The sequence below is a fragment of the Phodopus roborovskii genome, unplaced genomic scaffold, assembly GCF_943737965.1.
Source record: "Phodopus roborovskii unplaced genomic scaffold, PHOROB, whole genome shotgun sequence".
Classification (NCBI taxonomy): domain Eukaryota; kingdom Metazoa; phylum Chordata; class Mammalia; order Rodentia; family Cricetidae; genus Phodopus; species Phodopus roborovskii.
In genome coordinates, this window is record NW_026125444.1 from 10,913,729 (window position 1) to 10,936,129 (window position 22,401).

At 38.2% G+C, this 22,401-nt stretch overlaps 1 protein-coding gene across 1 annotated transcript; it reads right to left on the reverse strand.

Annotated features, from left to right (window-relative positions):
• Positions 1-5,062: 5,062 nt before the first annotated feature.
• Tas2r16 (taste 2 receptor member 16) lies at positions 5,063-5,947 on the reverse strand. The gene has a single exon (XM_051175901.1). The coding sequence runs from the start codon at positions 5,945-5,947 to the stop codon at positions 5,063-5,065; it is 885 nt and encodes a 294-aa protein (XP_051031858.1).
• Positions 5,948-22,401: the final 16,454 nt, after the last annotated feature.

Sequence of the window (22,401 nt, forward strand, 5' to 3'; positions counted from 1 at the left end):
ATTCACACTTAGATCTATCTTGAAAGTTTTATCGAGATAGAAGAAACTGTTTTAGAGAAATATTGCCCTGAAAGTTCAGGACTTGGCCAGTAGATGGTAAATCATCCCATGTTATAGTAGAAGTTCCATGTAGAAAATCTATGATGCACTTCTCCTCCTGTTTGGAAGCTTTCATCTTTATTTTGAGTCACTGAAATGTGTTAATACCTTCTAAAGTCTAGGAGTAAAAGGTCCCTCGGATTCTCTTTGTTAGTATACATTTCTGAAACAAAAACAATATTGTAAAGTATTTAAAGTGGTTTACAGTTACAGTTTACAATTATATTATAAATATTCTATTGCTAAAATGCTTTTGATACCATCTTATTTGATAATATCAGACTTGTCTATCTATCTATCTATCTATCTATCTATCTATCTATCTATCTGTCTGTCTGTCTATCTATTCACCCATCAACTGTCTTTGTCTACTTTTAAAGCAACAAGAACAATTTTGAAAATCAATATAACCTACAATAGAAATGCAAGAACATATGGAGAAACACATAATATATAAATATGAACATCAGAACAGAGTGATATTGGAACCCTAGGTTTTCTACTGTGGGTGGAAGGATTCTGTTGTAAAGCCTTAGATTTCATGATCCTTCATAAGGATTCAGATGTAGGGAGTCATAATGGCTATGGTGATAGAAAACTAGGGTAATAAGAAAGAGGCCTTTGGCTTAGGTCTTTCTGAGGAATGATACTATCTGAAATAATTTTAAGTAGGATCTAAATTAATGCACAGCAATTGACATTCAATCTTGGGAAAAATTTATCAAGACTTTCAATACCTTACCAATTTTTATACTTCTTGTAACAAACTTGATTATTAGGCTAAGTACAAGAAAAAAAGAAAGGCAGAAAGAAAGAAACAAAGGATGAACTCAAAATATTGTGAATATCATTTTCCTATAGTCAGCCTTTCTCAACCACAGATAATAAGTCTTATAGATCCAGCAAATCTTTTCATTTTAAGATTTTTAAATTAGCAATCTAAACATTATTTTCATACCCAATTAAAATTATTTTCATTGCTTATTTTTGGTCTGATTAAGAAGTTGAGAGCCACCTGCAGAGATCAAAGTCATAGTTTTGTCATTTGCCTATCACATCTTTTCATTTCTTCTTGTTTCTGAAGGATCATCAAATTGAAGGAAGCATGAGAAAGTAGAGGGATGTCTTGTTGATGATGTATTCTGGTACCCTCTGTATGAGAGGGATTTGAAATGCAGGCTATTTCCTATTCACTAGAACTTGAGAGACTCTTCTGCTTTTATCATTCCTTGGTAAGAAAGAGAGAAGCAACTATCCTTTAAACACTTGACTACTTTGGACCTGCTATGAAACACCTATGTCCCGGCCCAGGGCTTCTCAAAAGCAAAAACTGGCAGAGAGATTCTGATAGATCTACCTTAGATATCATCATCAATATACACAACTCATTTTTGTGAAAGAACACATGCTGATCTGATTACACTGTTATCTATCTTTGCATTCCCAGTAGAGTACAGTAAATTGATATTATAAATCATAATATTATATAATATTTACTTAATTCTAAATTCCTGAATTCAGACCTGTTAGTCAGCATCTCATTGACACAATTTAACAGTAATTTAATTTCTTGTGCAAATGAAACCATTACAAAGGCATCACTTTTAAAAGGAGAATTTTACAATGTGACAAAGCTCTCATTGCTAGCACATTGATGTGTAGTACAAAGAGGAATAATTGTGAGGGACAAGAGCCTGTGGTAGATTTAGCATTCATGCATGAGCAGGAATAGTGCTACACCTAGAATGGCAGTGCCTTTAGAAAAGGGAATACTGGATGGGAAGGTAAATGACAGTGAATGTGAGGAGTACATTTTCTATGCATGAATACAGCCTATGTAAATATCCTGTGCAAGGCTACTGACATTCAGCAAGCAGCAAGGAGATATGTCTCATGCAAACACTACAGTTTACATTGTAGATTATTGGGAGTTAAGACTTGGCAGGTGTTTCTGAGACTGATAATGGAATATCTTGACTACCCGGTTCACAAATAATCCAAATGGAAGTTTCTGTACTCACACATTTTGCCTAGTAGGAATGTGGATAAAAGGGAAAAGACTTTTATCTAGCAAGTAAAATCTGAGTGTGTCTAATTATGAATAAACTACATGATAGGTGTTATTAGGAACTCATCATTGTTTGAAGTCTCCACAGTGTCAGAGGCATTCATCAAGATCATGGGACACTGTATAAAGGGCCGAGGTTTAATTTCAAATCTCTAATAATTATGTATATGTATATGTATATGTATATGTATATGTATATGTATATATATATATATATATATGTGTGTGTGTGTGTGTGTGTGTGTGTGTGTGTGTGTGATATATTGAATGTCTTTGCAGGCGCCATCTTGCAGTGTTCACAGACTTTTCCCTAATTTCATTGATGCTACCACTCAGCATCTGAATCTAGAAACCTAACTTTCTTAATTCTTGTATTCATAACACACTCGCTGTTAAGCATAGTGAGCTTAACATAAGATACAGTATTGAAAACTGAAGAACAGAAACACATTAGCCCCTTGGTAACTAAAACACTCAGAAGATTTTCTTTGTTCTTGGGCACAGTCTTTTTATTATTTTTCTATAGCATCTCCCCCCTTTTTTTTCCTGTCCTTCCCCGCCCCCCCGGATTGAAAGTCTTTGTTTCCTTAAATAGCACAACTTCATTTCCTATCCATTTTAATTGGTTTTAGTTTGAGAATGAATCATCAGTGTGGATTTGACTTTCATAGGTCTATTTTCCAGCAGGCTTGGTTGGATGATCTTGACTTGTCCTTCCAGCTTCAAGTGAGATAATGTATGTAAAATCTCCTTGGGAACTAGTGGATACCACAAATATGTAGGACAAGCATCATTTCTGTTTCTATATTTTTCAGACTTCCTCATCCTTCAGCTGCTTTTAGCACTCCAATCTCATGTAAATCATGGATAAGTTTTCCATTGCACTTTATTCAAATAAAGATAGTGAGAACACTAAAAATATTCCTCAGTTTCTGGAATAGTATCTCTGTGTGTGGTAGTGGAGGCAAGGGGGTTCTTCTTGCTTTTTCTCTATTTATGTTCATGTAAAGAGAACAGTTCTTGTGTCTTCCAGCTCTCTGAGATTTTGGAACATGCAAGGACCCTTCTGGATATAGATCCATATAACAAAGGTATAATCCAAGTTTCACTGGCTCTTAGTCAACCCGTTCTGAAAGGATCCCCAACTCCCTGGAGGGTTACAAACCCTTCCTAAGAGGACTTGGTGACACTGTTCACATTTATTCTGCATAGTATCACTGCAGGTGAGACTCTGCTCAGTAGACATCAACAAATCCACAAGTTTCCATCCCACCTTCCATTCTAGTTGAACTACTGTAGTTTCAGAAATAGCCAGATTTCATGGAACACTTTCTTTTTCAAGTGGGACAGCCATTTTTTTCTCTGTTATGCAATGCCAGTGACAATGCTGATTGGCAGTTTGGGAAGTAGTCTTTTAGGCTTTACTTACATCTATGCCCTCAGTTTCAAACATTATTCATTATGGAAGACATGTCAGAGTGACTGACTCAAGAGAAAGGGTATCCATTTCTTTCCAGACACTGAGCTTTGCTTTTACAATCACACATGTGTTACCCATATCTTTTCCTCCATAGGATGGTTTGCTTTCAGGAGTAGTGCCAGTCTTTTAAAGAAAGAGCCAGAAGTTCAGATCACCAAATGTGCCCATATATAAAAGTGTTCTCTACCTTGGCACCAGAATGCTGGAAATGATGTGACTGTGTTTAGGAGCAATACATTGAAAGTGTTTGGATAGATAGAAGCTGAGACATAAAGAGCCTGGAGCTAGTTATTATTGATATTGGTTGCAAGTGAGTCAGTATGACAATCAAAGAGATGAAGAGGAAAAATATGGTGAGGTAAGACCAGACCCTGAGAAGGAAAAGGATATGATATATTTGCTAAATGGGATAAGTTAAAAAGAATGTCTATAGAACAATGATGTGTTATGAGTCATTTTGAAATTGTTTACTCTGTGGTTCCTATATCTGTACCCATCTTGGGGAGGACTTTGGTTCGTCATAATCACAGAACAATAGAGCACAGAAAATATCAGCTGACATCACTCAAGTGTTGTGAAGGAAGAGGGCTTCTTAGCTCTGTGTTATATAGGACAATCCATAAACAAATTAAAACCACTAGTTACAAACTAACATAGGGATCTGTCCACAAAGTTCACTCTAAGTTACAGTACAATTGAAGCCAAAATCAAGGCAATGAAAGCTATCATTGATATTTAGAAATAGTAAGGATGAGAGAGACTAAACTGGACAAATGGCCCACTATTCTGGTGAAGAATACAATGTCTTGATCAATGAAATAAAATAAGAATTAAATTTTTATCAGATTTATAAAGGTATAAAGAGATGGCATTTGGAGATAGGCAAAGGTAAGCATAAATCACTTCATGAAGTTCCAGAAGCAGCAGAAAAGGGTTTGGACAATAGTATGATGCTTCTTTTCTAGACTGGTTAGGAAGGTGAATTAATGGTTTATTGTGGTGGGCACTAGGTGCACAGACAATAAACTCCAGCCAGGGAGGGGGATTAATATAAATTGCAAAGCAATCAACAACTGTGAGAATGATATTGACTGCAATATATAGAATATCCCATCTTTAATATTCCAGAGATGACTAAAACTGAGGAAAGACAGGTTAATAAGGAGAAAAATCAAAAGCAACCTGAACTATGGACAGGACAGGGAAGAAGCAGGTGAGAATACAGGCAAGGCAGGTGATGGTTTATAGAGTCAGGCATCTTGGGCATGAAAGGGAATCACACTTGCATTCAATGCATTTCATTATCAGGTAAGTTCAGATAAGGACTGTGTCCATGCAAAGTCTTCTTACCCCAGAGGCTTTCATGCCCAGGTATTTCATGCCCAGGAAGGCTCTTGGGCTTCAGGCTTCAGGCTTCAGACTGGTATCTTCAGTACTTTTTTCAATGTAGGGTTGCTCAACATGAGTGAAGTATAATGAATACAGACTAAACCATAGATGATAGCTTCAGAGACCCAGAACCATGATTTCTTATCAAATATAGTACCAATAAAGGAGATTACTACAGTCAGAAAATAGGAGGTGAAGAAGATGAAGAAGGTAACAAGAGTCTTCAGAACAGTGGACTGAGCTTTCATGCCAGAGGAGTTGTTGTTGTTATACTCTTTCATCTGCCCCCAATGCCGGGCCAGTGAGACTATGAGTAAGATAATAGAAACAAGGAACACAATGAAGGGAACACCAAAACCAATCATTTTAAGAGGACTAGAAATACGCTGTTCAAGCATTTTAAGTCTTACAATCGAAGAACTGTTTCTAGGTAAATGATCCAGGGTGATTAATTCCATCTGGACACGATATTTAACAACAGAAGGGATGATTGACAAACAAGAAGCTATCAGAGTACCCAGTATCAACCAGGGAACAAATTTCAAAATTTTCCACCTCAGCCAGAGGAAGATGGGGTGGGTGAAGGAAGAGACCTTGACACAGTAGAAGACAGAAAGCAGACTGGTAAGCCAGAACGTTAAAATGTTCATAAACTCCCAGATGACTGATATCTTCCAAAATACATAGACAGGTCTAGAAAATGTACCAAAGTTGTATAGCACTGATGCCCACTGTAGACAGAAATGTGAAATGCCAAGGCTAATGAGAATCATTTCCACCGGTGACAGTCTTTGAAAATTCATCCACTCTCTGCACAGCACTGCAATAGTTATGCCACTTTGTATAATTATTATCAAGGACTCAAGCAAATACATGATGATGGAGAAGATGGTGACTTGGGTTGGCACCATGCTTCTATTCTGAAGTGTCTTCCTGGACAAAGATTCAGAAGCTCTGTACCAAATTCCAAATATAAAATGAGTACATGTTCTCGCCACGCTTGGTATAAGAGAACACCTCCTTGTGAATGCAAATCCTCCTGTCTCTTTTGACATAGTCATTTTCCTATCTACAGGATTTGTCTATGCTTTGCTTGTTGGGTTGAGTTGAGACAGAGATGCATGAAAATATTGTTTGGATTTGGATTATTGATACTAAGATAATATTATTATTTTCATAAAGAGAAATCCATTACATATCCATGCTGTTTTTTTTTTCTTCTTCTTCTTTACTAACTTTATCTGCTCAAGGTATTCTTTTGTTATCTCTCCATCTTCTTTAAATAATGTCTTTTAAATTTATGAATTTAAGACTTGAGTAGTAGCTTGGCCTGATGCTTGGTTGTGGATCTCTGCATCTGGTTCCATTCGATTACTGAGGATGGCTCTATGATGGCATTTGGGGTATTCACCAATCTGCTTACAGGGGAATGCTTCCATTGCTTCCCACTCCATCCCTCCCCCAACTCAACCTTCTCATTCCCTCACATAAAGGAGAGATTAGGAAGGGGAAATCTACAGAGAGAGCTAATTAAACAGAAGGGAACTCATGAACTCGAGACCAACAGCTGTGGAGCCTACATGGGATCAAGCTAGGCCCTTTGCATTTGGGAGGTAGATGTATAGCTTGGCCTATCTGAGGGGACACTGGCAGTGGGACTAGGATCTCCTGGTGCATGAACTAGCTTGTAGGAACCCATGCCCTATGGTGGGATGCTGTGCTCAGTCTTAATACGGGGGGAGGGGCTTGGTCCTGCCTCAACTTAATGGGCCAGGTTTTGTTGACTACTCATGGGGGCCCTTACCACTTGGGAAGAGTGGACAGGGGTGGGCTGGGGGGGCAGACAGGGCAGTAAGGAGGAGGAGTGGGAAGAGAACTGTGATTGGAATGAAAAATGAAATTAAAATAAAAAAAGAACTTTCGTAGCAAAGATGAATCTTCACTGTGCATGCATGTCCTGGATAATGTTTTCATACTGCGAAGTACCATACTAGTGCCAGCCTCACAATCCCTGTCTTTATAGCACCTTCAAAAGCTGGCTGATATAAACACTAACAACAAAATGTGAAGGGAAATCCTACCCATAATTACTAGAAGCTTGGGAATTTCAGTGTTCCTATCTGTTGACCTCCCAATGAAGATGAAATATTCTTGCTACTGCTATTCTACTAATTCCAATGCCTTCAGTACATATTTTATATAGCTTTGGGCATTGTTCTTGTTTCATTAATTCACTTTTGTATGTCCTTCCATGGCTAGGTCCTTCTTTGTCACTTTTCACAGATGAATTGGAAGAGAACCCTCTCACTACTCGTAAAGCATATTACTCTAAATGTGTAAGGCATACTTTCACAGATATGCAAGAATGAATATCTTTTCCCTTGCTACTAAAGAACTATCTAAATAAAAAGCAGCCATTTAATTAGTGGCTTAAAAAATGAGAGACAGATTCTAACAACTGGTAGCTAGTGAGAGGAAGAAAGTAAAAATTGTTGACTCCATGAATTCCAAGCCTGGATGGATATTTAATTGTTCTAGAATGGGCAAAGAGAAGTAATCTAAACTGGAACTTAGAATTTCTAAGCATAAACTTTCAAAGTCCACTGAACTTGGTTGTGCAAAGGAAAACAATAGATTTTCAAAACTTATACCAGCACATAGGATTGAAATTAGAAAACATCTGCTTTGCATTTTCAGTAAAATCCAAAAAGTAGGAAATGAAATAATGAAACAATAGCTTTCTCCTACAGGATAGATTGATTGAGATGTAGGCATCCCACACAAGAGGAGAGAGACTGTCAAGCATTTTTATAGAAATATGTAATTACAACAATAGCACTTATTTTGTTTACAGTTCTGCTAAGCATGCTCCCTCCTACATATAGTGACCTTAGAAAGACTGTGATGATATAAGCCTGTCTCAGGAACTGTTCACTTGGAGACATCATGTTACAGCCTTCAGTAGCTGCAAGAGTTCAATCAGAAATGAAACATTGTCCAAAGTGGCATTTTATAGGTATCCTTCATTTGGGGCAACACCTGATGCTCCCTTCCCTCACGGGGGTGTCCTTTATGTGTTTGTCAAAAATTAAATTTCCTAGATATTCCCTTTAGGAGAATTTGACTGAGGCACACAGACTGAGTTGATATTCTCTGTGGTCAGAACTTAAAAACCTGGTTCTTCTGTTGTGTGAGCTTGTCTTCTTTCTCCTTTAGCACCCACCTATATCCTTTTCCCATATCCTTGAGAACTGCTGCCCATTATCCAGTGCTCACAAGTTCACATGGCCCAGAATGTGTGTATATGTTTCTGTGTGTATCATTCATGTCACAACCTACATGCAGAGAGGTAGGAACACAACTTGTGGGAATCGGTATTCACTCTTTTCAGCATAGGATCCTGGGAATTAAGCTTAGTTTGTCAAACTTGCCTCTACCCACAGAGCTTTCTAACGTTCATAGATGGAAATACAGGATCTCCAAGCTTCATGCTCCTCCCAGTTCTGTTCCCCCTTTTTAGACAAAGCAAAGTCCCACTAGATTGTTTCCTAATTGATTCTATTCCTTCCTATGAGCAGTATATTAACAGGCAGAGGATTTGTATCTGTTACTCCTGGCTTCCCATATTATGCAAGTTAATAGTACTTATTTGTAAGCTTTATATAACTAATCTATTCACTTATAGCACTAATCTCTTTATTATTGAGAATACTTTTTTCTTATAATATACTATCATTCTGGTTTCACATCCTCCAACTCCTACATCCTCCATACTTTCCCACCAACCCCAACCCACACACTTTCTTGCTCTCTCTCTTAGTAGAAAACTAAGTGTTTCTGATATATGTCTATTTGTGTGAAAATATTTATTTTGTAAAATATTGAAAATGGGAAAATGAAAAATAATATTCGATTAAGAGAAGGCAAACAATATAACCAAGAATATCCAAAAAAGAATACTTTTTAACCATCCCATTCCCAAACAAAGTATACAATTATGGTAATAGCACCTTCAACTGGAAACTATAGGAACACAGAAAGCTGTGTATACTTCTGGAAGGGATGTAAATTAATAGTGCTACACTGAAAATAAATTTGATCCCATTAATAAGATATTAGTTGTTGAGTACATGTTGTGTGTTATAGAGAAACTCTTGCATATTCATGACATGGGAGATGTTTACAAGTCTATTTCAGAAGTGCTCATAATACTGACGACTAGAAACAGTGTAAACGGCCAGCAGCTGAGAAACAGATAAAGTGTGGCACTTTCATATGATGCCATAAAACCACACAGATATCTATTTGCCTTCCTCCAAACTGGTTTACTACACTTGATTCTTGCTGGCAGAAGCTGCCTCTTACTGGAGAGCTTTCAAATGCCAAATTCGGTTTAATGTCTCCTTTGCATATTCAGTCTGGGCATGAAAATCAATTCTGGGGATACAGCCCAGAAGAGAAGGCTGTTGAGACTATCTATGGGAATAGTCTTCTCTCATAGTACAGAGAAGAATATTCTTCTTTCCACCCTGTGTTATTCTAAATTACATGTGATGCTGAGGACAGCTATAGCCTTGAAGGGAAATCAGAGGAAACATAGAGACACAGACATACAAACAGGAGCATACACAGACATGGATAGATACTCCCCCCACACATACACACACAGTAGCTCATATTTTTGCAGGAGGTTTAATGATTTTGAATTGAACTAACTCTGAAAGCTATGGAATACTTTTGTGTGTGCAGAGTTTATCCCTGTAGTTTAAGCCACAGAGAATCTCAGCATTGTGGTCTGATATCAAGCAGAGAAATAGAGGGAAAGAGAAATATATTGTTTTTGTCACTGAATCCAGAGACCTACGAACACTCATTTTATATAGTACTTAAGGAAGCACCAAAGTACAAAACAGGCCAGACTAAGTGTAAGCAGATATGTTGTTGTTGTACGAGTAAGGTGATAATCCTAGATCATTCTGACAAGAAATTATCAAAGATGCCAAAATATGGGTACACAAATTGTTAGTTACTCTAATTTAGGGAGAAACCTGTGCCCTGGGACATTTCATTGAAATAAATGCTTTGAAAGAATTAAAGAAATCATATTCATAAATTCATATATATAATATACGACATTGTAGTAATCATGGTTTCCAAGATCTGTACCAATGTGCCTATGCATTACCCATGAGTGTTTAGAGCAATGGGAACAAAAAGATGGGCTGATACGTGTTTGCTCATACCATTGAGATAAGACGAAGACGTGGCCTTTCAAGATGTCCACATCTTAATATTCAAACATGTGAATGCATCATGTCATGTGGCAAAATGGATATTTGCAGGCATGAACTCAATTTGTCATTTGAAGTTATAGGAATTTGTTATGGCACCATTAGGAAAACAATAGAAGAACCTAGTAGCCAAACTGTACTATTACTTAGTTTTTAATTTGTAGATATTTATGTTTAATAACCTTTGTGCCTTTGTTACCAGCAGCACTCACAATCATAATTCATTTTTTTATATGTGGACTTCCAAAAGGTTTGCCACTGAAAATAATATTTAGAAGTAATTGAAAGGCAAGGAGTCCCAAGTACAGCATGGGGAACAGCCTCCTTCCTCTTCTTATTACTGCTACCCACCTGCATGGCCCCGAAAGAGTCAGGTTTTATTTGCTTTCTATCTCATTCTTTAAATAAAAATCCATAGCACTAATTTGTTTAGTCTGCAACATATTGAGTGGATGAATTCCTATAACTCTGGGAGCATATACACAGTCAACCGGAAAATTGAAAATTATAGAAAATACAAGAACTAGAATTTAATGCTAACATTATACCTTTCAGTGGACCCAGGTAAAGTTAGGACTAAGAGAGTTAAGGATTGCCTCTACCTTCTATAATGAATTAACAACATTCAGGTTACGTGCCATATTGGCAGAAACACACTTTATAAAATGAAGATACCAGATATCCAATTTTCAAATTTCTTCCTTAAAAGACTGAATACTAGGTTTGATCTGGGGATTCATATAGACGATTTTTCTAGGAACAAAGAAAGATTGCATCCTCATCCCATTTCATAGAGTAGCAATACAAACAAAAACAGTTTTTCAGGCTTAGTCTGAGTCACATTTGAGAACACTTCTTCCATGAGGATTAATTATGCTGGTTGTGATTGTGATTACTTATTTATTTAAAAATATTATCGATATTGACTATGATTCTATTATGTCAAACTTTCATGAAGGAGGCATGGGGAGAAAGAAGGGGTTTGTACACACTAAGCAAGGGATATCTCCTTCAGACACCATTTTAGAGAATTGTGTGGGTAGTTGAATGCAAATAACAAGGATTTAAGGATAAAGTCTGGGTTTCTGTATAAATTTAGGACTCCTAAGCACTTATAGATGTTACCTAAAATTTGCAGCTTCATGACATCACCTGAAGAATAGGTGTGGATAAGCTCAAGGACTAAGCCTTCCAATCTTTAGAGGTCATGTTGAAGAGGAACTGGCAAGGGAGGCCAGAAAAGCTGACAGCACACAGGCCAAAGCGAAGAAAGGATCTCCCAGAAGTCATAATTATCAGTTGTACCTAATGGGATTGATTGATACACTCTTATAGTCACTAAAATTAACTGTAGATTTTAGCAATGCAGAGTTTAAAGGTAAGCATGCATTATAGATAGAAATTTCCCCCTAAAGTTTATATGTTGGAGTCTTACCCACTTACTATATCCAGAATACAACTGTATTCATAGATAGGCTCTTTGAAAATAATAGTAAATTAAAATCAACCGATGTGATTAGGCCTGATTCAATATGCCTCACAAAAAGAGAAAATCCAGACACAGACACGCTCCTGTCGAGAGACAAGATCTCAGAAAAATGGCTCTCAGGGAGAAGAAGGTTTTAAAAATTGCCATTCTGGGATGACATATAAGGTAGTCATCAATTTCATTATCAGGGAAGGGCATTAAAAGCAGTATCTCCACTTTTGCTCAGATTGTTAGTTGGGTTCATCCTTGTAGATCTACTTTATATGCCATCCTAGAGCCTTCATCTAGCAGAAGCAGAAGCAGACATTCACAGCTAAACACTAGCCGAACTCCTGGAATCCAGTTGCAGAGAGGGAGGAGTGATGACCAAAAGGGTCAAGACCAGGTTGGAGAAAACCACAGAGACAGCTGAGCTGAACAAGGGGGAGCTCATGCACCCCAGTCTGATAGCTGGGAAACCAGCATAAGTCCAACCCAGATCCCTGAATGTGGGTGTTAGTTAGGAGGACTGGGCAGTCTATGAGGCCTCCAGTAATGAATCGGTATTGATCCCTACTATATGAATGGACTTTGGGAGCCCATCCCACATAGAGGGATACTTTCTCAGCCTAGACACATGGGGGAGGGCCTAGGCCCTGCCACAAATGATATGACAGACTTTGAAGATGCCCCATGGAAGGCCTCAACTTCCCTGGAGAGCAGAAAGAGGGTGGGCTGGGTTTTGTTGAGGGTGATAGGGGAGGATGGAAGGGTAAGGGAACTGGGATTGACATGTAAAACAACTTTTTTCAAACTTAAATTTAAAAACAGGGAAAAAATAAATAAAAATATTCCGGGGAGGGGGTGCCATTCTCATTCTGTTCCAGCCCTCAGAACTTAGAGAGTATAAAGTTCTGTTGTTTAATCCACATATTCTCTGGCATTTTGTTGTGTCAGTCCAAACAAACTAATACAACATGTTAAAAAACTGCCTTAGATGAGTTGTCAGAAATAAATATATGAATAAAAATCATATTGGGAATCTCACAAGAAAAAGTGACATAGAAACAGATTCAAGTAAACAGATATACTGATTACTTATTGAAAGGAGGAGTTGTTTTTACAAGTATAAATAAAAGCAAGATTTGTATAAAATGGAGATAATCTGTGAGAGAGAGAAAGAGAGACAGAGAGAGAGAGAAAGAGAGAGAGAGAGAGAGAGAGAGAGAGAGAGAGAGAGAACTGATGAGCAATTAAAGGCTAAGAGTTAAGAGACAGAACTACTTTGAGTACCCTGCCTTAAGGCCCTTATCTTACTGGGTAGAAGAGCGACTGAATAGCAAAAGGGAGATTTGATGCCTAGCCTAGCAGAGACACTGGGTATTTCAATGTATAACCACCCAATGAAATTGTGTAAAGCCAGTCCCTAGTGTGCCTGCTCCTGTGGTTTTAGCTATACAGACACTGTGAGCACTCACAGCTTTCTGAATTGCCCAACCAGTCCCTGTAACAAAAAGGGACTTCCTATACTGGAAGATACCGATGTGTTTACCTTGTAAAACAACCAATGTAACCCTCATGAGGGGTACTAACTTCTTGTAGATAGGCCGATGACAAAAGCTGCATCCCAGCAGGACCTAGTCCAGGACTTGTTGGATTTTATGAAGGAGGACAGGTGTAAAAAGTCAAAACAGAAGCTGCAAGGATTGGCTGGATAAAATAGTAAGTAAATTTAATCTGTGTAAGGAGTAAGGTTTTTTCCTCCTGCCGCTGGTCTTGTCCTGCTGCCGCGCCAGCCCCAATTAATGCACGGAGACTCTGTATTTGATATAATGCTGTTGGCCAGGTACTAATTTCTTATTGGCTAGCTCTGTCTTAATTATTAATCCATTTCTATGTATTTCCACGTGGTATTACCATCGAGAGGTGATAGCAGATGCCACTATGTATATATGCTTCTCATACTAGTTAATGAATAAAGCACTGTTGGCCAATAGGAAAGCAAGATAGGAGGGACTAGGAGACAAGGAGAAAAGAGGAAGTAGGAAGGAGGAGTCAAGATGGAGAGTCTGGAGAAAGCAGGACGCCAGCCGGCTCTCCGGTAAGTGAAATACACACACACACACACACACACACTCACACACACACACACACTCTCACACACACTCACACACACACACACACTCTCACACACACTCTCACACACACTCTCACACACACACTCACCCACACTCTCTCTCTCACACACTCACACACACACTCACACACACACTCACACACACTCTCTCTCACACACACACACTCACACACTCTCTCACACACATTCTCACACACTCACACACACACTCACACACACACTCTCACACACACACTTTCTCTCTCTCACACACACACCCTCACACACACTCTCTCACACACTCACACACACTCTCTCTCACACACACTCACACACACACACTCACACACTCTCTCTCTTTCACACACACACTCACTCTCTCTCACACTCACACACTCTCTCACACACACTCCCACACACTCTCTCTCTCACACACTCTTTCTCTCACACACACACACACTCTCTCTCACACACACTCTCACACACACTCTCTCACACTCACACACTCTCTGACACACTCACACACTCTCTCTCACACACACTCACACTCTCTCTCACACACACACACTTTCTCTCTCTCACACACTCACACTCTCTCTCACACACATACTCTCACACACACTCTCTCTCTCACACACACACTTTCACACACTCTCTCTCACACACACACACTCTCTCTCACACTCACTCTCTCTCACACTCACACACTCTCTCACATACTCACTCTCTCACACACTCTCTCACACACTCTCACACACACTCACACACACACACACTCTCTCTCTCACACACACACTTTTTCTCTCTCTCTCTCTCACACACACACACGTGTTGTATATATCTAATACAAGCACATGGAGATGCAAGTTTCTCTCTCACTGCTGTCCCCCTGTCTTTGGCATTTTGTCATGCTACATTTCTATTGTCATTTATTTCCAAATATTTTCTAATTTCGTTTGAGATTTTTGTCTTTGATATATTAGCTATTTAAAAGCCCATTATTGAATTTCCAAAGATTAATGAATCTTCCAGTTTTACTTCTATTGTGGATTTCTAATTTAATCCCATTGTGATCAGAAATGATACTTTGTAAAATGTGTGTCTTTTAAAAAAGCCATTGGGACTTAATTTCTGAGCTAAAATATCATTTATTATGTAAAACTCCACATATATACATATATATGAATGTAAGTATGATGGTGCTGTTGGGTCATTCAATGCTTGAAAATGAAATGTCCCTGACAGGCTTTTGGTTTGAATGCTTGTTTCCCAAGTGGGGACACTATTTTGAGAGGAAGCATAATTTGTGGGAGGGAGGACTACATGGAAGAAATAGGAAAATGGAGAGGGCTCATTCATGACATATTATCTGTGGTACATTCCTGTGGTTATAACACATTTTCTAATAATAATGATAGCTTTATAATTGTTCATCTATTTACCTTTATTGAGACCTTATAAAAACTGTACCATTTATGTTATTCTTTAAGGTCCTCTCATCTCACCCTGCAGAACCTTCCACATTTCTTATAGGAAATGTTTAATGGGGTCAAACTGCCTGGACTTGTCTTCACTGTCCTTCACATTTTAATGATAGTATGATGGATATAAGACCATTTTTTCTTTTCTTTCTTTTATTTATATTTTTTTATTTTACATATCCATCCCAGTTCCCTCTCCCTCCCATCTGTCCATGTCCCCCTACTGACCCCCCAATCCCATCCTCCATCCACTCCCAGGGAAGGTAAGGCAATCCATGAGGAATCATCAAAATTTGTCAAGTCATTTGGGGTAGGCCCTTCTCTGTGTCTCTAGGCTAAGGGAGTATCCCTCCATGGGGAATGGGCTTTTGAATTCGGTTTGTGCATTAGTGAAACATTCTAGTTCCTCTGTCAGAGGTCCTATAGACTGTCCAGGCCTCCTAACTGAGACCCACATTCAGGGGGTCTGGGTCCATCCTCTGCTGGTTTCCCAGCTATCAGTCTGGATATAAGACTTTTAGTTGGCACTTGTTTCTATTTCTTGTGACAAACCTTTAGGTCATAGTAATAAAGACCTTCCATGTGATGCTTGTCATCCTGCTTCTTTCAAGATTATCCCTTTGCTTTCATCTTGCTTGAGACTTTTGAGTGTCCTAAAACTTTGTATCATGTCCTTCACAAAATTTTAGGAAGTTTCAACCATCATTAATTGCTTTTCCTTTTGGATGCTGGCATGGACCACATGGTGACCATTGCTGCTTGACAAAGTTCCAGCATTTCAACAGTGCAGAACACACTTCTCCAGCACCTTTTGACTTTCATTTTTAATGATTCTTAATGTTAATGCTTTCCCCCTTGGGAAACTTTGCATGGAGTTTGGTAAAGGATGAAAATTTGTACAATGGTAGCCTTTCTAAACAAAATAATTCTTTGGAAAAAAATTCCCTTCCCAGGAATTCAATTGTACCCTCCTCATTGCACCAAGAAACACAAGTGATCCCCAGGATGAAATGTCTACAATTCAGATCCCAAGTCTGAGGTCATTTAGAGCAAGTGTTCAGTTAATAAATACAGAGCAATCAGCATGGTACATTATCCAGGGTTTAGAGCCTTAGCACTAGACAGTGCTGACTTCCTTTACCCTCTTTATACTCACTTCACTCTACCTATGTTTTCTTCACTTTTGCTCATGGAACTTATTACTATTTGTCATCTCACATGCTAAATTATTCATTTCATGTTCTACTTATTGTACCAGAATATATACAACATGAGGGGAAGAATTTTGCTTTGAGTACCAGTATAACCCTGCTGCCTATACAAGTATCTGAACTATGAAGGGGTCTGGCAAGTATCTTATTGAATTTTGCAAAGAAGTAGCATCAGATCATTAGGTGTATTTAAAAATTCAATTTCCTTCCCTTTTTTATTGTTTTTTTTTTTGAAACAGGGTTTCTCTATGTAGCATGGCTATCCTGGAACTCACTCTGTAGACCAAGCTAGCCTGAAACTCACAGAGATCCAACTGCCTCTGCCTCCCAAGTGCTGGTAATAAAGGTGTGCACTACCACTGCATGGCTTACAAATTTTTGAGAATAACAATTCATTAATAAAATGGGACCAGACAAGACAGTGTGGACAGACGATGAGAATCAATACATATTATGGAAGTGATCAATACGAGGACTGAGATAGGATTGAAGAACAGAGATTTGTTCATGGGAAATTCCACCATCTATATTAACAAACTAAATGTTGGCTATTTTGGCAGTGTGGTATTGTGTCTAGGGTATATGCAATTCATTCATTATGTCCTAGAGAAGATTTAATTCAACCAAAGCTATGTATTTGTGGAAGTGTGACACAAATAACATATAATGGTGGTGAGGAAAATAGAAGCACTTGAGGAGAATGTCAGTTGGGCATAATGAATCTGTGATTATGAAATATGATAATAAACAATATGCCGTTCCTTTGAATATGCCTAAAGATTAAATTTGCACAGGATGTTCTTCTTTCTCTTTCTGTTGTCATGTGCTAAAATAGCACATTTTAAAGAGTTACCTTGGAATGTCGTGTCTTTTGTCCTGTGCCTGATATCACATAGCTGGTCCATAGTCACAGGTCATTTCTTGCTGGACACAATCCTTCTTCTACTTTTAGTCCCTTTCAATCCTCCATGTTTACCTACCCTCCATTCTTCAACTATGAATAGAATGTAACCAGGACTAAAAAGGAGGTTAGAGGTTAACAATCACAGTTCCTATCTTTCTCTCTCTCCATATTGCTCTGAAATATCGAACTCTCTTTGCCGTGGCCCTGTTCTCTGTCACCCCTACCTCCATCTCATCCTTTCTACTACCTCTGACATTTTTGTCTTCTTCTCAGCAAACACCATTTTTCTCATTATTTCTTCAGGCTTTTTTATATTCTCACTCGCTTTCATATTCCCACATGATAAAATCAGAACAAACAAAACCAAACAATCAGAAACAAAATTGCACAGAACCTTGTTAATACTTACAGCCTTTATTTAACCTTCAAGATTATAATGAAAGACTCAGGAGTATAAAGTCAACCAAAGTTTATGCTTTTTATTTCTGCTTACAATTCAGGAATGGTTTCTTCTTCTGCCGTTGACCTAAAACTACTCAGCTGTGGTGATATTTTGTTTATAATCTAACGAATAAAACTTGCCTGAGGATCAGAGCACAGAGCTAGCCATACTAGTTAGCCGTAGGTGCCTGGCAGCATCTTTAATCCCAGCAGCCACACTAGTTAGTCAAAAAAGGCCAGAAAGTGGTGGTACACACCTTTAATCCTGGCACTCATGAGACAGAGTCAGATGGATCTCTTTTTAGTTCAAGGCTGCCCTGGCAACATAAAATTGATCCAATCTAAAAGAGGAACAGAGCTCACACAAAGGTGATCCCAGCATTTGGAGTGACATGTCTTTTAATCTCAGCACTAAGGCATTGGGGGGGGGTGCATGGACACCCTTTGTGGGGGTGGGGTGAGAAGGCACGGAGTCAATGATGCAGACTCCCAGAGTAGGTGAGTAGCAGAGATTGCTGCAGACTCATTTAGTGTAGAAATCAGGTTTGCCTCTGTATCCTCCTCTAAGCAACCCATTGGTCCTCTAGGCCTTTGTAGGTGTGTTATTACTTCTCTATTGGCTACACCGACCATGCACTGCCACATTAGCAGTCTCTAGCCACCAGCAGAATCCGGGTTGGCCCAAGGGGAAGTTACTATAGAGCATGCTCAATGGAATTTGAATGCTATGGTGGAGGTGGAGACAGGAAGGAATATGGCTTTGTGGAGAGAGGAATATAAGGTGCGAGGAGACAGAACCTCCTGGTAGTCTGACGCAACAGTCTGAGGTGGCAGTCTGAGGCAGCACTCTGAAGCAGGCAGTCTGAGGAAGCAGTCTGAGAACAGGCATTTGGTTTGGGCATTGGTAGAGTTAAGAACTTTCTAGTGGCTGGTCACCTTAATTCTCTTGATCTTTCAGCTTTTACCCCTGATAGCTGACTCAGATTTTATTGTTAGGAACAATTAGAATTCGTGCTACATTCAGCAGAACCAGTAGCCAGTGTCTCAACAAATACATTCTTTTATTCCCCTTAAATAATTATCAGACCTCTAATTTATACAAAAGAGTATGGAAGAAACATAAAACACACAAGTTCCAGGCAGCTTCTAAATAGGAAGGTTGATTGAAAAACAGGTGGGAAAATGAAGTTAGATGTAAGCATCTTACGTTAAGGGGATTTTGTATTATATATAAAAATAGTACAACTGGTAAAAGGTAAACATTAAGTTTATTGAGAACTGACTCCTTAGTGAGAATTGATTAGGCCAACTGGTTAGAATCTGAAACTCAACACAATGCCATTCATGACTTTAGTCAAGGGGAATATTGTCCATTTTCTGTTGTAATGGAGTATCAAAGGCTACATAATTTCTAAAGAAAAGAGGCTTGTTTGGCTCATATCTTGGGCACTGAACATCTCCACAGAATGGTCTTGATTTTGTGAGAGTAGTTCTTAGCTGAATGTCATGGCAGATATCAACACACTGCTAGTGTTAGGTAAAAACCAAGCCAGCTCAGGGCAAGTAGTAGGCAAAAACACAGAAAGGGACATCTTATAACAACTTATTATCCCAATAATTAATTTAGCATTCCATAGAATCAACTTAATCCCTTAGGATGCCAGTTTCTCCTCTTCAACTTTCCTTTCTTGAGAAGCCCATCATTACCTCTCAACTGCTGTTAAGGGAACCAAGATTTCAACTAATGATCTGGTGAGATAAACTATATCCAAGCAATTGAATTTATTCTCTGTAAATAGGAATATAATTTTTATTCAAAATATAATTCTGCTTCAAAATTTTAGCTTGAAGAATAAAATAATAATTTAAATAAGTATTCTGGTTGCCTAAACCTTAATAAACTTATCAAAATGTGAGAGCTATGTCAAATGCCTTTTAAAACAAATGAATCTTGAAACAGGTTTTTTTTTTTTTTTTTTTTTTTGTGGCTGTGTTACAGCATTGCCTACTATTAGTCCATTCTTCAACTTATTTGTTTGGGGATTTGTTATAGAAAATGATAGTTGATCATAGTATCTTCATTCTTCTTCCAAAGCAGCAAAAAGCTTGAAGTTTTGTTGCTTACCTAATATTTCAATAATGGGACTACTTTCCAGCCCATTAGCAATGTTATGGGAGTGTATAAGTGTATCTTGGCCAATGAGATGCAAGCACACTCAAAAAAGACTTTGAAGATCTATTATTTTTTACTTTTTTCTTGTCTGGCCTGGAATGTGAATATGAGAGCTGGTCTTTGAGGAACCATACTTGATTGCAAATCAGACCACTAAAGATTCTGTGGACATAAGGTCCTGACACTGATGACACCATAGCTGCATCTTTTTTATGAACTGCCTGCTTTTAGATTCCTTTTGAGAAAAATAAACTATTTCACTTAAGACTGTTATTTCTTGTACTATTGTTATTGCTAGTCCCCCATGCAGCCATGCCCAATTCCATCTGACAGAATGCTTTTCAATTACATTCCTCAGCAATTTTGTTCAATTTTCTCCATCTTATTTAGTAGACTGGTCTAAGATTTCCAAATTTCACTCACAGAAAGCAACGGGCAAATAATTTGAATTACATTTTTCACTTTCAAAAAATTTTTCTATTGATTCATATTATGTTCTGCTTATTTTCTAGAAAAATTTCATTGCTTTATTTATGTATTATCTTCATTTATTATTGTGGTACCAAAAATCCCCAAGAAGTAATTGCTTTTCTCGATGAAAGGTAGAGAGTGGATGATTAATCACAGACTGGAAAGAAGAAAGGGAAAACCTTGACAAAGGAGAAGTTAAAAAAAATATGTTTCTTTCACAAAGAGTAACAAGAAAAAGGACCAGGTATTTTAGGATGGACTTTAACATGAGGGGTGAGAAATATTGGAAAAGTGGTGTTTGTGCTCCAATCTTCAATCACAATGTAAGAAGAATGCCTGCTTTATAAGTGATTGTAGTGTGTAAGGAGGAGGCCAGCACCAATGGAACATAGTAATCAGGATTTAATAAGCATGGGTCACAAAGGCAGGGCAAGTCATTGAGTCTGAATTAGGAAGATGAACAACACAGCAGTGTAACTATGGAAACACAATATGCCAAGGATAATTCTAACCCCCCCCAATCAGTTTTTGTTTTGCATTAAATGCCACCTGGAAAAGAAGGAAAGTGAAGTGCTGAAAATACTCAAACACGACTACACAGGGCTTCTTAAAGACAAATTAGCAGAGAAGTATTGGCTGTTTGCTATAGCCAAGAGCAAAGCAATATACACATGCTTGCCTAACCAGATACAAGAATGACTCCTCATAGAGGATGCCACATAACAAGCAAAATGTTCCATGCTTCTGTTGATACAGAAAATAGAAAATGAAAGGTATTAAAACACATGACCAGGTGTACAGTTTTAAAACAGATCCATGTAGTGATTGAAATATAATAGTGGCTAAATATTCACAGACCAAAATAGGAGGAACAACAGTGTTACATGAGCTACACTTATTCCACATAAGTATATACAACATATATAATTAGAAGCCATTCTTTGGCATCTTATACATGCACAAGGCTGTAGCTAGCAAGTGCAATCAAGCTCTCTATTTGGGAAGTTTATATCAAGGGAAGAAGAAGGTATGAATATCCAGTGCCATAAAATGCATCTTTGGAAGTTTGATGCTGCAGCTCATCCATTTGTACAAGGAAATTCTCTCAAACTCTCACTCATAAGATATTATTGTTTAGTCTACCATCAGATCAAAATTGAATATCTGGCTATAAAGAATCTAGCCAATTGCGTGCTAAATCTAAGACAAGAGGAATGAGGACACTCCAAGGTTGTAGAATGTTATTATTAATAGAATTATGTTTAGAATATCATAATCTTAAAAATTTTAGGAATGCCTGGGATTTTAGGAATGCCTGGGAAAACTATCTTATTTGTATACAAATATCAAAGAGTAGCGCACCAGTGATGTGAAAACACCAAGTAACTTACGTTTTTTACTCTGTTATAACTCTGTTCTGTCACTGTAGGTTAAGAAGTGCACTTTGTTCTTTAGAAGAATTGGTGTGTGAAGCCTCCAATGTTGACAGGACTGATAAGGAGGTGACGGTGAGCCAGGAGAGAAGGAGAAGAGAGGCTTTTGTTCTGTTTTGGTTTATTGGGGTTGTTGTTCTTGCTTTTGTTTGCTTGCTTGCCTACTTTGTTTTCTTTTGTGGGAGTACAACAGAGATGAGGAAGGACATGAGGGGACCTGGAGGTGAATAGAATTGGGGTGCATGATGTGAAACCCCCAAAGGTTCAATAAAGAAGTTTAAAAAGAAAAGGATTGGTGTGGGCGGTGAGTATCTGGGGGATGAGTAACAAACAAGAAAACAGACTAGAAACTAAATAACATGCGCTTCGAAAGGAT